Below are 12900 nucleotides of genomic sequence, written 5' to 3' on the forward strand. Positions count from 1 at the left end.
AAGAGAGAGGGAGGGAGAGACAGACTTCTTCCATCTGCCAGTTCATTCTCCAAATGCCCTCAATAACTGGGGTAGGACCAGGCTAAAGTCAGAAGCCCACAATTCAATCCAGGTCTCCCACGTAAGAAGGACCCACATATTTCCTGCTGCCTCCCAGGGTCTGCATTAGCAGGAAGCTGAAATGGAACACGGAGCAGGGACTCAAAGTCAGGTACCCTGATGGGGGGTGCAGGCATCCCAAGAGGCATCTTAGCCACCACACCAAGTACCCACCCCATTCTATGAGTTTTAGAAGTTATCTAGGGGACCGGAGCTGTGATGCAGTAGGTTAATCCTCCGCCTGCAGTGCTGGCATTCCATATGGGCACTGGTTCTAGTCCTGGCTGCTCCTCTTCTGATCCAGCTCTCTGCTGTGGCCTGGGAAAGCAGTACAAGATGGCCCATGTCCTTGGGCCCCTGCACCTGCGTGGGAGACCTGGAGGGAGCTCCTGGCTCCTGGCTTCGGATCAGTGCAGCTCCAGCTGTTGCAGCCAATTGGGGAGTGAACCAGCAGATGGAAGACCTCCCTATCTCTCTCTCTCTCTCTCTCTCTCTCTCTCTCTCTCTCTCTCCTTCTCTCTGTGTAACTGTGTGAATCTTTCAAATAAATAAACAAATCTTAAAAAAAAGAAAGAAAGAAATCCTTCCTCATGTGGAAGAGAGAAGTGAGGAGTCTGTAGGTACTTTCAGAGGGAGAATGGATGACGTCAGAGAACATTCGATGGCTTAGGACAAATTTTTTGGGCTCCAGGGTGGTGTGTGACTGTCAGTCTCACCCTATGTGCAGGGACTTGATCTTCTCCTCTTTGGCAGATCCAGCCTTTAGATAAGAGAACTTCTGAGGAAGTCCCTCCCTGCACGTCCTGTTTCCTTGTGCTCTCGGTTTGAAGTCCAAAGCGGCGCATTTTGCGGTGTCATTTTCTGAGCCCAGAGACATCCATTTTTGATACCCTACCCAGCCAGGCTTCTCCCTGCTACAATTCCTGTGGCCCTCTGTTATTCCATTATCTCGGAGGGATCATTATTTCAATCATCCATCTCCTTGACTTAGTTTTACCAAACCTTTAAATAGACCATTGGCTATAGCATGCTCAGATTTTGGGATCTCAAGTCTCTGCTTTGGAGCTAGGAGTGGACAATTACTGAGTCATGGACATGTTGTTTTCTGCCTTCTTGCCTGGACTGTGGCTATGAACATTTCCTCTGTTATTTAGTGGGCTGCTAGATACTATCTTGATGGTTGTATTATAATCCCTGATGAGATCTTGCCTCTATTTAATTCCTTACTGTTGGATAATCAGGCTATTTTCAAATTTTTACTATACCAAATAATGTTTTGATAAGTATCAGTGTAGTAAAATCTTTGCAATCATTCTTTTAAATATTTTTTAATCCACATCTTATAAACAAACATGTGTTTTTGGTAAAAACTTTACTTAAAAGATTAGAAGTCCTCACTAATTAGCTTTAATTTAGTCACCATCACTTTCATAGAAATTACTATTGTTGCTGGTAATGCATGTCCTTTTAAAATGAATATACATGTAATTTCAAGTATCTATAGAAAATATTTGCATAAACTTCAAAAATTCATGGAATATGAAATTCAAAGATAAGTTTATTTGGCTAAAAATATTGAAATCCATTCATCGTTTTCTCCTACCTGCATTTGCGTGAATGCTTTGAAGGCCCTGGTATATGGATGCTTCAATGTGTGGATGAGGCCGGGAGTGGTGCACACATGTTAAGATGCTCTCCGTTCACTTGGCAGCTTATCGTGGAGACATTTTCACAGCAGCCCATGAAGATCTGCATCCTGCAACTGCTGCATGGGATTCTATAATAAAAACAACCACTATTTATCAAGCTACTTCCTTATCATTGGGTACTTGAGCTACTTTTTGGTTTTGCTAAGACAAACAATGTTGCATTAGATTCCTTTGTGCACTTGTGCACATGTTTCTCTGGGGGAAATTCAGAGAAGTGAAATTGTTGAGTCACAAGGAGGCCTATTTTTAATTCTACAGATACTGCCTAACTGCCCACCAAAGAGGCTACACAGCGTCACTCCCACGAGAGAGCAAACGAGGGTACATTGTGTCACCACAGCCTCACCCACACGTCATATGATCACATTTCTTTATTTTCACACTCTGAGTAAAAGGGATATCTTGTATTATGTTTCCATTCCCTGAATTCTAGCTAGGTTAAGCATCTCAAGTGTATAGGTCATATATTCTTTTTTTTTTTTTTATTTTTGACAGGCAGAGTGGACAGTGAGAGAGAGAGACAGAGAGAGAAAGGTCTTCCTTTTGCCGTTGGTTCACCCTCCAATGGCCGCCGCTGCAGCCGGCGCACCGCGCTGATCCGATGGCAGGAGCCAGGATCCAGCATATATTCTTTTTAAAATTTTTATTTAGGGGCTGGTGCCATGGTGTAGTGGGTAAAGCCGCCTCCTGCAGTGCCGGCATCCCACATGGGCACTGGTTTGAGTCCCAGCTGCTCCATTTCTGATCCAGATGTCTGCTATGGCCTGGGAAAGCAGTAAAAGATGGCCCAAGTCCTTGGGCCCCTGCACCCACATGGGAGACCTGGAATAAGCTCCTGGCTCCTGCTTCAGATCGGCCCAGCTTCAACCATTGAGGCCATTTAGGAAGTGAACCAGTGGATAGATCTCTCTCTCTCTGCCTCTACCTCTCTATAACTCTGCCCTTCAAATAAATAAATATATCTTTTTTTAAAAAAAGATATCTAGATTTAAAAAAAAATAAATAAAATATCTATTTATTTGAAAGTCAGAACACAAAGACACACACAGAGAAATAGAGAAACAGAGAAAGATCTTACGTCTGCTAGTTTACTTCCCAAATACCTACAGCAGCTAGGACTGAGCCAGGCCAAAGCCAGGAACAAAATTCAGGTCTCCCATGTGGGTGGCAGGGAACCAACTGCTTGAGCCATCACCTGCTACCTCCCAGGATATGCATTATCAGGAATCTGGAATTGACAGTTGAAAGAGACTAGAACCCAGGCACTGCAATATAGAATGTGGGCATCTCAACCGCCATGCCAAACACCCACTGCTGGTCATACATTTGTAATTGTTTTTTTTTTTTTTTTTTTTTTTTTTTTATATCACTGTAGTGGTTTAAATGCATTCTCCAATGTTTACATTTTAGAAACTTAATTCTCAATGCACCAGTGCTGATGGGCGAGACCTTGAAGGGCTCATGAGGGCTCTGAATGCCATTACCAAGGGGGTGGAGTTTGGTCCACTTTCCCCTCCCCCTGACCATGTGATGTCCTCTGCTACGCTGACATGGTGAGAATGCCTCCCTCAACCTCAGGCCCTTGATCTTTTCCATCGCAGCCTGCAGAATGGCTGCACATTTTTGTGGATTACAGGTTACTCAATCTGGCTTTTTGTTATCGCAGCAGAAAACAAAAAAAGACAGAAAATCAATACCAGAGAAGTGGGGTACCGCTGTGACAGATACCTGAAAGTGTGAGAGCAGCTTTGGATCTGAGTAATGGATAGAGGGAGAACTTGGAAGAGCAGACAGAAAAAGCCTAGGCTGCTGCAAATGGGCAATTCTGGGGGAGGTCTGCAAAGCCAGAAGCCTCCGTCCTCTGAGGGATTACGTAAGGGGTCGTGATCAGAATGTTGTAGAAATACTGAAGAGAAAGGCAATTCTAATGAGGCGTGAGAGGGAAATGAGGAGCATCCGTCCTATAAAGCAGCAAAGAACGTGGCTGAAGGTGTCCATGACCAAGGGCTTTCCTGAAGACAGAACCCAAGAGCAACGAACTAGGATATCCAGCAGGAGAAATAGCTAAGCAGCAAAGCATTCAGGCTGCTGGGTAGCTTCTTTTAACTGTTACAGTAGCATGTGAGAGAAATGAGTTAAAGAATAAATTTGTGATTAAGAAGGAGGGGCCAGCATTGTGGCACAGTGGGTACAGCCATGGTCTGTGATGCCCTCATTTCATATTGGAATGCCGGTTTGAGTCCCAGCTGCTCTGCTTGTGATCCAGCTTCCTGCTAAGGCCCCCGGAAAGGCAGGGGAAGATGGCCCAAGTACTTGGTCCCCACTACCCATGGGAGACATGAATGGAGTTCCTGGCTCGTAACTGTGATCTAGCCCAGCCACTATGGCCATCTGGGGAGTGCACCAGTGAATGGAAGATCTGTGTGTGTGTCTGTGTGTGTGTCTGTCATTCTGCATTTCAGGTAAATAAATAGATCTTTGAAGAAAAAAAAAAGAAATATAAGCCAGGAATTTGAAGGATTCATACTTTGGCCAGTAAAGAGGGGCTGTGACCAAGTGACTGCTTGAGAAACAGATTTGTGTGGAAAGAAATGGCCTGGGTGCTTTGCATCATGCCAGTGGGAGGATCTTCCTGAAGCCATTTCAGATCTCTTCACTGTAGCTAGTGCCTGAGGGCAAGGTTTCCAGGGAGGTGCCTGCAAGACCTCAGCCTTGGCAGCCCTCCATATTTGGTGCAGTGCTCCTCGCCACCCCAGCTGTGGGGCAAGAGAACCCAGGTGTGTCTCAAGCTGGTACTCTGGAGGGCAAGTGGTGAGCCTTGCAAAGTGCATGGAGTGTGGGGACATGGCACCTTCCACTTGGATTTCACAGGCTACCACAGGCAGCCTGGGTGCCCAGGTCAAGACCTGTCACCGGCACGGAGCCACCATGGACAATCTATGCCAGGCAATGCCTAGTAGAACCATAGAAGCAGGGCTGACTCCAAGATCCCAGGACTGTAGAGCTACTAATGTGCAACACCAGCCTGGGAGAGCTGCAGCACGAAATGCCAACCCATGGGAGCTGCTGGGTGGGCTGAGCCCAGCAAAGCCTAGGGCAGAGCTGCCCCGGGGCTTTGGGTGCCCACCCTCAACACACAGTGCTCACAATGCATGACAGGAAGTCAAAGATTATTTTCCAGCTTTAAGACGAATATTGTTTTCCCCATTGGATTTTGGGAATGCTTGAGACCAGTGACCCCTTTTTCCTTGGCATTTCTCCCTTTTGGAGTGGGAATGCCCAGTCTCTGCCTGTCCCACCATTGTAATTTTCAAGTATGTGGCCTGTTTTAGTTTCACAGGCTCACAGCTGGAAGGAAATTCGCCTCAGGATGAACATGCTTGAGTCTCATCCATATCTGATCTAGGTGCAACAGTGGACTTTGGGCTTTCGAATTGGTACCAGAGCAAGTTAAGACTTGAGGGGCTACTGGGATGGAAAGAATGTAGTTTGAAGGTGAGAATAAGAATTTGGGGAGTCAGAAGTGGAATGCTGTGGCTTGAATGTGTCCCCCAGAATTTATGTGTTGGCAACTTAATTCCAATGTCCTCTGGAATGAATGAAAAGGAATGAGTTTGGGGACCAGCGCTGTGGCGTAGCAGGTAAAGCTGCTGCCTGCAGTGCCAGCATCCCATATGGGTGCTGGTTTGGGTCCCGGCTGCTCCACTTCCGATGCAGCTCTCTACTGTGGCCTGGGAAATCAGTGGAAGATGGTCCAAGTCCTTAGGCCCCTGCACCTGTGTGGGAGACCTCGAAGAAGCTCTTCTGGCTCCTAGCTTTGGATCAGTGCAGCTCTGGCTGTTGCAGTCAATTGGGGACTGAACCAGTGGATGGAAGACCTCTCTCTCTCTCTCTCTCTGCCTCTCCTTCTCTCTCTGTGTAACTCTTTCAAATAAATAAATAAATCTTTAAAAAATAAAAATAAAAGGAGTGAGTTTAGCCCCTTCCCTCTCCCTGTCGCCCACGTGATGCCTTTGCTATGTATGACACAACAAGAATGCCTGTGCCAGGTGTACTGTCCAGCTTCTACAACTGTAAGTGAAATGAACTTTGCTCATTATGAATTGTCCAGCCTGTAATTCTGTTACAGCACATAAAATGGACCAACACAATCACATTCCTAACAGCTTAGTTACTGGGTCAAAGACTAGGCAATCTGTGAGTGTGTGTGTATATCTATCTGCCGACTTCTATCTCTCTAACTAGCTAGAGTTCTATTTTCTTTTTTTTTTTTTTTTTTTTTTTTTTTTTTTTTTTTTTGACAGGCAGAGTGGACAGTGAGAGAGAGAGACAGAGAGAGAAAGGTCTTCCTTTGCCGTTGGTTCACCCTCCAATGGCCGCCGCTGCAGCCGGCGCACCGCGCTGATCCTGGCAGGAGCCAGGAGCCAGGTGCTTTTCCTGGTCTCCCATGGGGTGCAGGGCCCAAGCACCTGGGCCATCCTCCACTGCACTCCCTGGCCATAGCAGAGAGCTGGCCTGGAAGAGGGGCAACCGGGACAGAATCCGGCGCCCCAACCGGGACTAGAACCCGGTGTGCCGGCGCCGCAAGGTGGAGGATTAGCCTATTGAGCCACGGCGCCGGCCATCTTTTTTTTTTTTAAGATTTATTTATTTATTGAAAGTCAGAGTTACACAGAGAGAGTTCTATTTTCTTATACTGAAGCTTGCATTTGTTTCTTCTGGGGGGTGGGTTGTGAGCATTTTTGGTAGTTTAGTAGATAAATAAATATAGTATTGCATTCATTTTATCTTTCTTTCATCAAAAAGAAGACTGACTCCTTTCTTAACATTTTGGCAGATATTTGTTGTTGCCATTCATGGATTTTTTTCTGTATTTTTCCCATTTTTGTGTGCAGTTGTTCATCTTTATTTTTTGCGTGGATTACATGCATTAAGAAAGCTAACGATCTGAGGGTTCAGTAAAGTCTGCATAGATCGCTAAATAATTCTTATCCTTCCATGGCCGCCATGGGAGGGACCCCTGGGAAAACCCCCTTGGGGGACTAGAGTCTTTCAAACAAATATAATTGTCAAAAAGATTGGCCTTCTTTGGTTTCCCTCTTAGCCCCTAATTTATAAAGTCAGCTGATATAGCCTCCTGATAAGCATCAGACTTTGAATGTTTGAGGGTGATTAGACTGCAGCTGCTCGCTGTCTCAAGATCAGTAGGTGAATTATGCCAGGTCATCACAGATCCCAAATGCCTGACTACACAAAATGAATACACCCAGCTTTTTGGCACACCAGAGCTGGGAGATGCAGGAGAGACCCCAGCACTGCCTCTGCTGCCCACCAGCTGGAACTGGGGCTGCACACATCCCACTGTCGCCTCTACTTCTTCTTTGGCCAGGGACCGCCCCACCTCTCCCTTTCTCCTTATTAGTGAGTTTGCCTTGCTGATACTGATTTCATGGAAGTCCATATTTTCTAAGTCAAAGTTCGCTCATTGAGAAGGAAAAGAACCTGTACTTTGGTTGTGGCTCTAGATCTAGAAAGCCAGTCAGTAGGGAATAAACAGCAGAATGAGGACCTAGCAAGAGTGGTTTGTGGCCGAGACGCTGTCCTGGGATCACAGAGGCTCTGATTCCCAGCTCACCCTCTGGCTGTGCAACTTTCTGAATCTCAACTTTGTCCTGTGTAAAACGGTAACCCTGTTGGGTGGTTGCGGCCATCAACTGATTTAATTCACCTGTGCATTCTGTCGCTCCTCATGATTCCTCTGTTTAGAATAGAGACAGACCTCTGTGTGAACCTTACACCTTTGAAAACAGCTGGAGGAACATAGCAGACCACATGAATATCTTCTAAAACATTCCAGTCTAGTACAGTTAAAAGGACTCTTCTGGTTTGTCCTGTATAGGACATCAGGTTTCCTTTATAAAGAATCTTATTCCCATTGAGAAGTCCGGCAACCACAGATTACCCCTACAACGTTGCTATGGCCGCCAGGAGGAAGCAGAAAGCAAGACCCTGGGCAGGGTTTACTGAAGAGAAGGAAGCCATCGTGCCTGCAGTGACTGTCGTTAGGCACTTGCACACCAATGATGGAAGGATGGAAAATGCATGAAAAGCACAACCAGCTGCCGTCCTAGAAGCTCACAGGGTGCACTGCGAGAAGCCACCACGACTCCATCAACATTCCCTGCACAGAGAGATGCAGAAAAGGTCTCTTTTCTTCAACTTCATAGTTGATTTTCTGTCCTAAGTTTCTCACATCCTATCGTTTTGTGTTATGTTCTCAACATTTCAGGGACAGTTTTTTTCTGGATAATTCAAAGGCTCAGATTTCTAGGTTAATTGCAAGAATTGTGGAAATGGGGGACGGAATTGGAGGAATTCATGAAGTCACTGCCACTTTCCTGACCTGCTTGAGGTTGTTTTCATTGACGTGTATGATCTATGGAATGGGGATGTTAATATTTGTTCAATGAGAACGGGTGTTAGTTGGGTGGATTTGACTTTGAATTCTGTCTCCAACCCTTAGAGGTTATGTGACAACTGTTGGTTAGTTAGTATTTCTCAGCCACAAGTTTCTCATCTGTAAACTGCACAGAACCCTGATTCCAAATGTCATACCTATGTTACAGGGTTGTTGGGAGGCTGTGCAGACACAGAAATGGCAAACATGGTATGCAGAATGCAACTGACTTTTGTGGTAGTCTGAATAACGCCCCTCTCCCCTACATGTGTCCATGTTGTTCTAATCACATCTTTTCATTTTCTGTGTTTTCTGATGTTTTGGTATCTAGGGCTTGCTGATCCTACAAAGTCTCCCCTTTTCAAAGCTAGCCAGCTCCTCTAGATGGTAAAGGATTCAACTGCAAACCTGTGCAAACCAATCCATCCACCCAAAGCCCAGACACCCAGCTACCTGGTTATCTAGCTCTCAGTGCAGAGCCATTATCCCTCTGCCCTAATCACTCCAGGGCCAGACACTAGTCACCTGGGGATAGCCCCCTGAAATCATCTGAAGGGCCAATACTAAACCTGCGTACCTCTCCCTGCAGAATCCACAACAAAGGCTCTCGCTCAGGACTTCTCACTCCCTCTGCCACCTGACTGACCCTTGGACTGCATGCGGCCCTGCATGGCATGATGTAACCCTTCTTCTTGGTAACTGTGGATAGCAAACTATATATAACTCATAGAGTTCTCAGAAGAGCGTAACTTTAGTATTAGGGAGAATTAGCCCAGGAAGAGAAGCTATTCTGTTCCTCTTAAAGAACTTTAAAATAAAGCCTCAAAATATAAACTATATCTAAGTAACTTCATGTACCCAAGAATTAAACTCAAGAATATTTTTAAGGCAGCCAGCATTGCGGCATAGTGGGTTAATCAGATGCCTGGAAAGCCAGCATCCCATATGAGTTCCAGTTCGGGTCCTGGTTTCTCCACCTCTGATCAAGCTCCCTGCTACACCTGGGAAGGCAGTAGAAGACGACCCAAGCATTTGTGTCCCTGCCACCCACATGGCAGAACTGGATGCAATTCCAGGCTCTTGTCTGCAGCCTGGTCCAGCACTGGCAATTGCAGCCATTTGGAGAGCGAACCAGAGGATGGAAGTTCTCTTTCCTCTCTTTTCTCCCTCTCTTTCTGTAACTCTGTCTTTCAAATAAGAAAAAAATATTTTTAAAAGAATGTCTTAGGTATATATACCTAACAAGTACATACATAAAAATATTAATACGATGATAATATTAACCAAAGGAAAGCTCGAGTGAGTCACTTTATAGTGACTATGAGATTAATTAAGAAGTCATAAGAATACTAAATATTTATGTGTCTAACATCAGAGATTCAAAATACATAAAACAAAATGATGAGAATAAGCAAAGAGAAATAAACCCACAAATATTGTCAGAGATTTTTGCAACTCTCCATCAACAACTGATAGCACAAATACAAAGAAAATCAATAAGGATCTAGAAGATTTGAATAATATTAGCCAACTGAACCTAACACATTTTTTGAACACTCTACCCAGGAGCAACAGAATAAATTCATTTTGGGAAAACTCTGAACCTGCACCAAGATAGTTCATATTCTAGAATATAATATAAACCTCAATAAATTTAAAAGTATTAAAATCATACAAGGTATGTTCACTGAAATGAATGGAGTATAATTGAATTAGAGGTTAGTGTTAGCAAGATATTTATAACATTCCCCAAATTGTTGGAAATTAAATAGCATACTTGTAACTGAGCTGTGATTTAAGGAAGACAGCAAAGGGAAATCATAACTATTATAAACAGTATTTCCAACTGAATGAACATGCAATATGTTAAAATGTGCAGGATAGCCCAAAACCAGTACTTAGAGAGAAATCTATAGCACTAAATGTCTTTTATAGAAAAGAATAAAAATCTCAAATCAAATATCTATACAAATAAAAGTAAACAAAGCCAAAATCCAAAAGAAGATATAATAAAAATTGTAACAGAAATCAATGAAGTAGAAAAAAGAAAAATAACAGAGAAAAACAAAGACAACAAAAGCTGGTTTTTTAAAATGATGAATAAATTTGGCAAACCTCTAGCCAGGAATTAAAAAAAAAGATCCAAACTACCACCATTAGGAATGAAAGTGGCTCCATCATTATAAATTATGCCAGTATTAAAGATTAATTCAAGTATGTAATGAACTATTTTGTGTTAATAAATTCAACAACTGAGATGAAATTTACAAATGTCTTTAAAGACACAAACTACCAAACTCACTCAATAAGCAATTGATAACACTGATCGCCTCATATCTACTAAAGAAACTCCATTTGTAGTTGGGAGTCTTTCCATAGAGAAACACCCAGTCCAGATGCTTTTATGCCTTTCATGGAGTCCAGTTCTGGGGTGCAGTGTGTTTAGCCACTGTTTTGATGCAGCACCCATATCAAAGTGCTGTTTGGAGTCCTGGCTGTTCTGCTTCAACCCATTTCCTACTAATGTGCCTTGGAAGGCAGTGGAAGATGACCCAAGTACTTGAGCCCTTACCACACAAATGAGAGACCAGAAAGGAGTTACTGGCTCCTGGCTTTGGCCTGATCCAGACCTAAATCTTAAATATATAAATAAATAATGGTGGATTCTGGAAAATATTTAAGAAAATATAATAACAATTTTATCCAAATTTTTCCAAAAGTTTAAAAAGATTGGCATGTTAAAGACATTCCAAGAAAAGAAACTTAAAGACAAAAATCTCCCATAAATATTGATGCAAAAAGTCTTAAAAATTTTTAGCAAATTAAATACAATAGTATTTTACTATAATATACCATGACGAAGTTGTTAAACCACCATAGGATAGATTGGATTAACCTAGCAAGATTGGTTCAATATTCAAGTCAGTCAACGTAATTCATCATTTTAACAAACTTAAAAATAAAATGCATATGATTATCTCAGTTGATAGGGAAAAAGAATTTTCCAATCCTGTTTTTTTTTTTAAAACTTAGTAAATTAGGACACCCACAAAAAGTTTACAGTAAAATATTTACTTAATGAACAACAACCGAATGTCTTCCATCTGAGATGAGGAAAAGGAGAGTGTGACCGCCTCTGTATTTTTATGCAACACTGCACTAGCAGCTCCAGCCAGTGTAGTAATATGTGCAAAAGACAATAAAAGGCACCCAGATAAAAATGGGGTAAGTAAAATTGTCTTTACACAAAGATGACGTTATTATCTATGTCAAGAATCTGAAAGATTCTACGAAAAGGGGACTAAAGTGAGTAAATCTGGCAAAGTTTCAGAACAAAAGTAATATTAAAAAAACTTTTTTTAATAGCAGGAATGAATCATCTGTGATTGAAATTTTAAAATACCATTAGTAATAGCATTCAAAACATTAATTACTTAGGGAAAAATCTGACATAGAAGATGAAAGAATTGTACCTAAAAACTACAAGATGGGGGCCAGCACTGTGGCACAGTAGGTTGATACTCCACCTGTGGCGCCAGCGTCCCATATGGGCACCGGTTCTAGTCCCAGCTGCCCCTCTTCCAATCCAGCTCTCTGCTATGGCCTGGGAAAGCAATAGAAGATGACTCAAGTGCTTGGGCCCCTGCACCCGTGTGGGTGACCTGGCTCCTGGCTTTGGATCGGCACTGCTCTGGCGGTTGTGGCCATCTGGAGAGTGAACCAACAGAAGGAAGACCTTTCTCTCTCTCCCTCGCATTGTCTGTAACTCTACCTCTCAAATAAATAAAATCTTAAAAAAAAAAAAAAACAACTACAGGACATTTCTGAGAAAAAATGAAGAAGACATGAATAAATGTCCTGGAACAAAGTGCCTCACTGCTCACTACTGGGACATAACAGAATCTCAAAGCACAACTATTGAAAGAACAATGCATACTCTAGGGAGCACCGAGGAGAGGGGGTTCCTGCACTTGGAGCTCTCATCACGTGATGGAGAACACAAAGCAGGGCAAAGGTCAAAGAGTGTGTTGGATGCCAGGTCAAAGGCACAGGTGGTCAGACCCCTGTGGGTGCCACGCCCCCAACTCAGACGGTATGGCCAGTGCTGATGGCCATCCCAGAAATCTCTAAGACAGAATCCTGAAGTGTACAAGTTAGTCACGCAGCAAGGAGAACTGGAACAAGCAGAGGAGCAAAGCCCCAGTGATTACTTATGGAGCTGTAAATAATCTGGTGCAGAGATCAGCTGGAGCCCAGTCTTAGGGGTCTTGTATAACCTGCTGAGTCTGGGAAGCAACACGTGCATTTAAACAGGGGAGTGGCATGCATGGTCAGGCTTGCCTTCTAGACATTTCTCTCTGGCAAAGTAAGGAGAAATTACAGAGGGCGTGACTCACTCCCAGGATGTTCACTGCTCTTTGTGTACATTAGAAGCGGGGAGTAGTCCTTGTCCACCCTCAACCACAGGAGTAGGCAGCTGGTCCAGAGCTGGACCTCGCTGTGACAGAGAACAGCCCACAGACCAGCTCCTGCGTTGTCCTTGTAGTGGGCAGGCACATCTCCAGCAGGTGCGCTGCACTATTTTTAAGCTGAGGATCTGCCTCTAATTCTCGGGAGTTGGGAAAAACCACATTT

General features: G+C 43.6%; 1 protein-coding gene across 50 annotated transcripts in view; it reads right to left on the reverse strand.

Moving 5' to 3' along the window:
* The window catches only part of LOC103349615 (uncharacterized), a 163104-nt gene that overhangs the window by 67514 nt on the left and 82690 nt on the right, over positions 1–12900 (reverse strand). For 47 of the 50 annotated variants that reach the window (XR_016234058.1, XR_016234063.1, XR_016234102.1 and 44 more), the window contains one exon: positions 1703–1876. The exons of the other annotated variants lie outside the window; for them this stretch is intronic. Coding sequence is in view for 3 of the 47 variants with exons in the window: in XM_089333231.1 (XP_089189357.1) it covers positions 1747–1876 (130 nt within the window). In the remaining 44 variants the exon portion in view is untranslated. The remainder of the gene's footprint in view (positions 1–1702; positions 1877–12900) is intronic. 50 annotated transcript variants of the gene reach the window in all.

This window comes from Oryctolagus cuniculus, chromosome 1, assembly GCF_051225735.1.
Source record: "Oryctolagus cuniculus isolate XC-2025 breed Fujian yellow rabbit chromosome 1, ASM5122573v1, whole genome shotgun sequence".
Lineage (NCBI taxonomy): Eukaryota > Metazoa > Chordata > Mammalia > Lagomorpha > Leporidae > Oryctolagus > Oryctolagus cuniculus.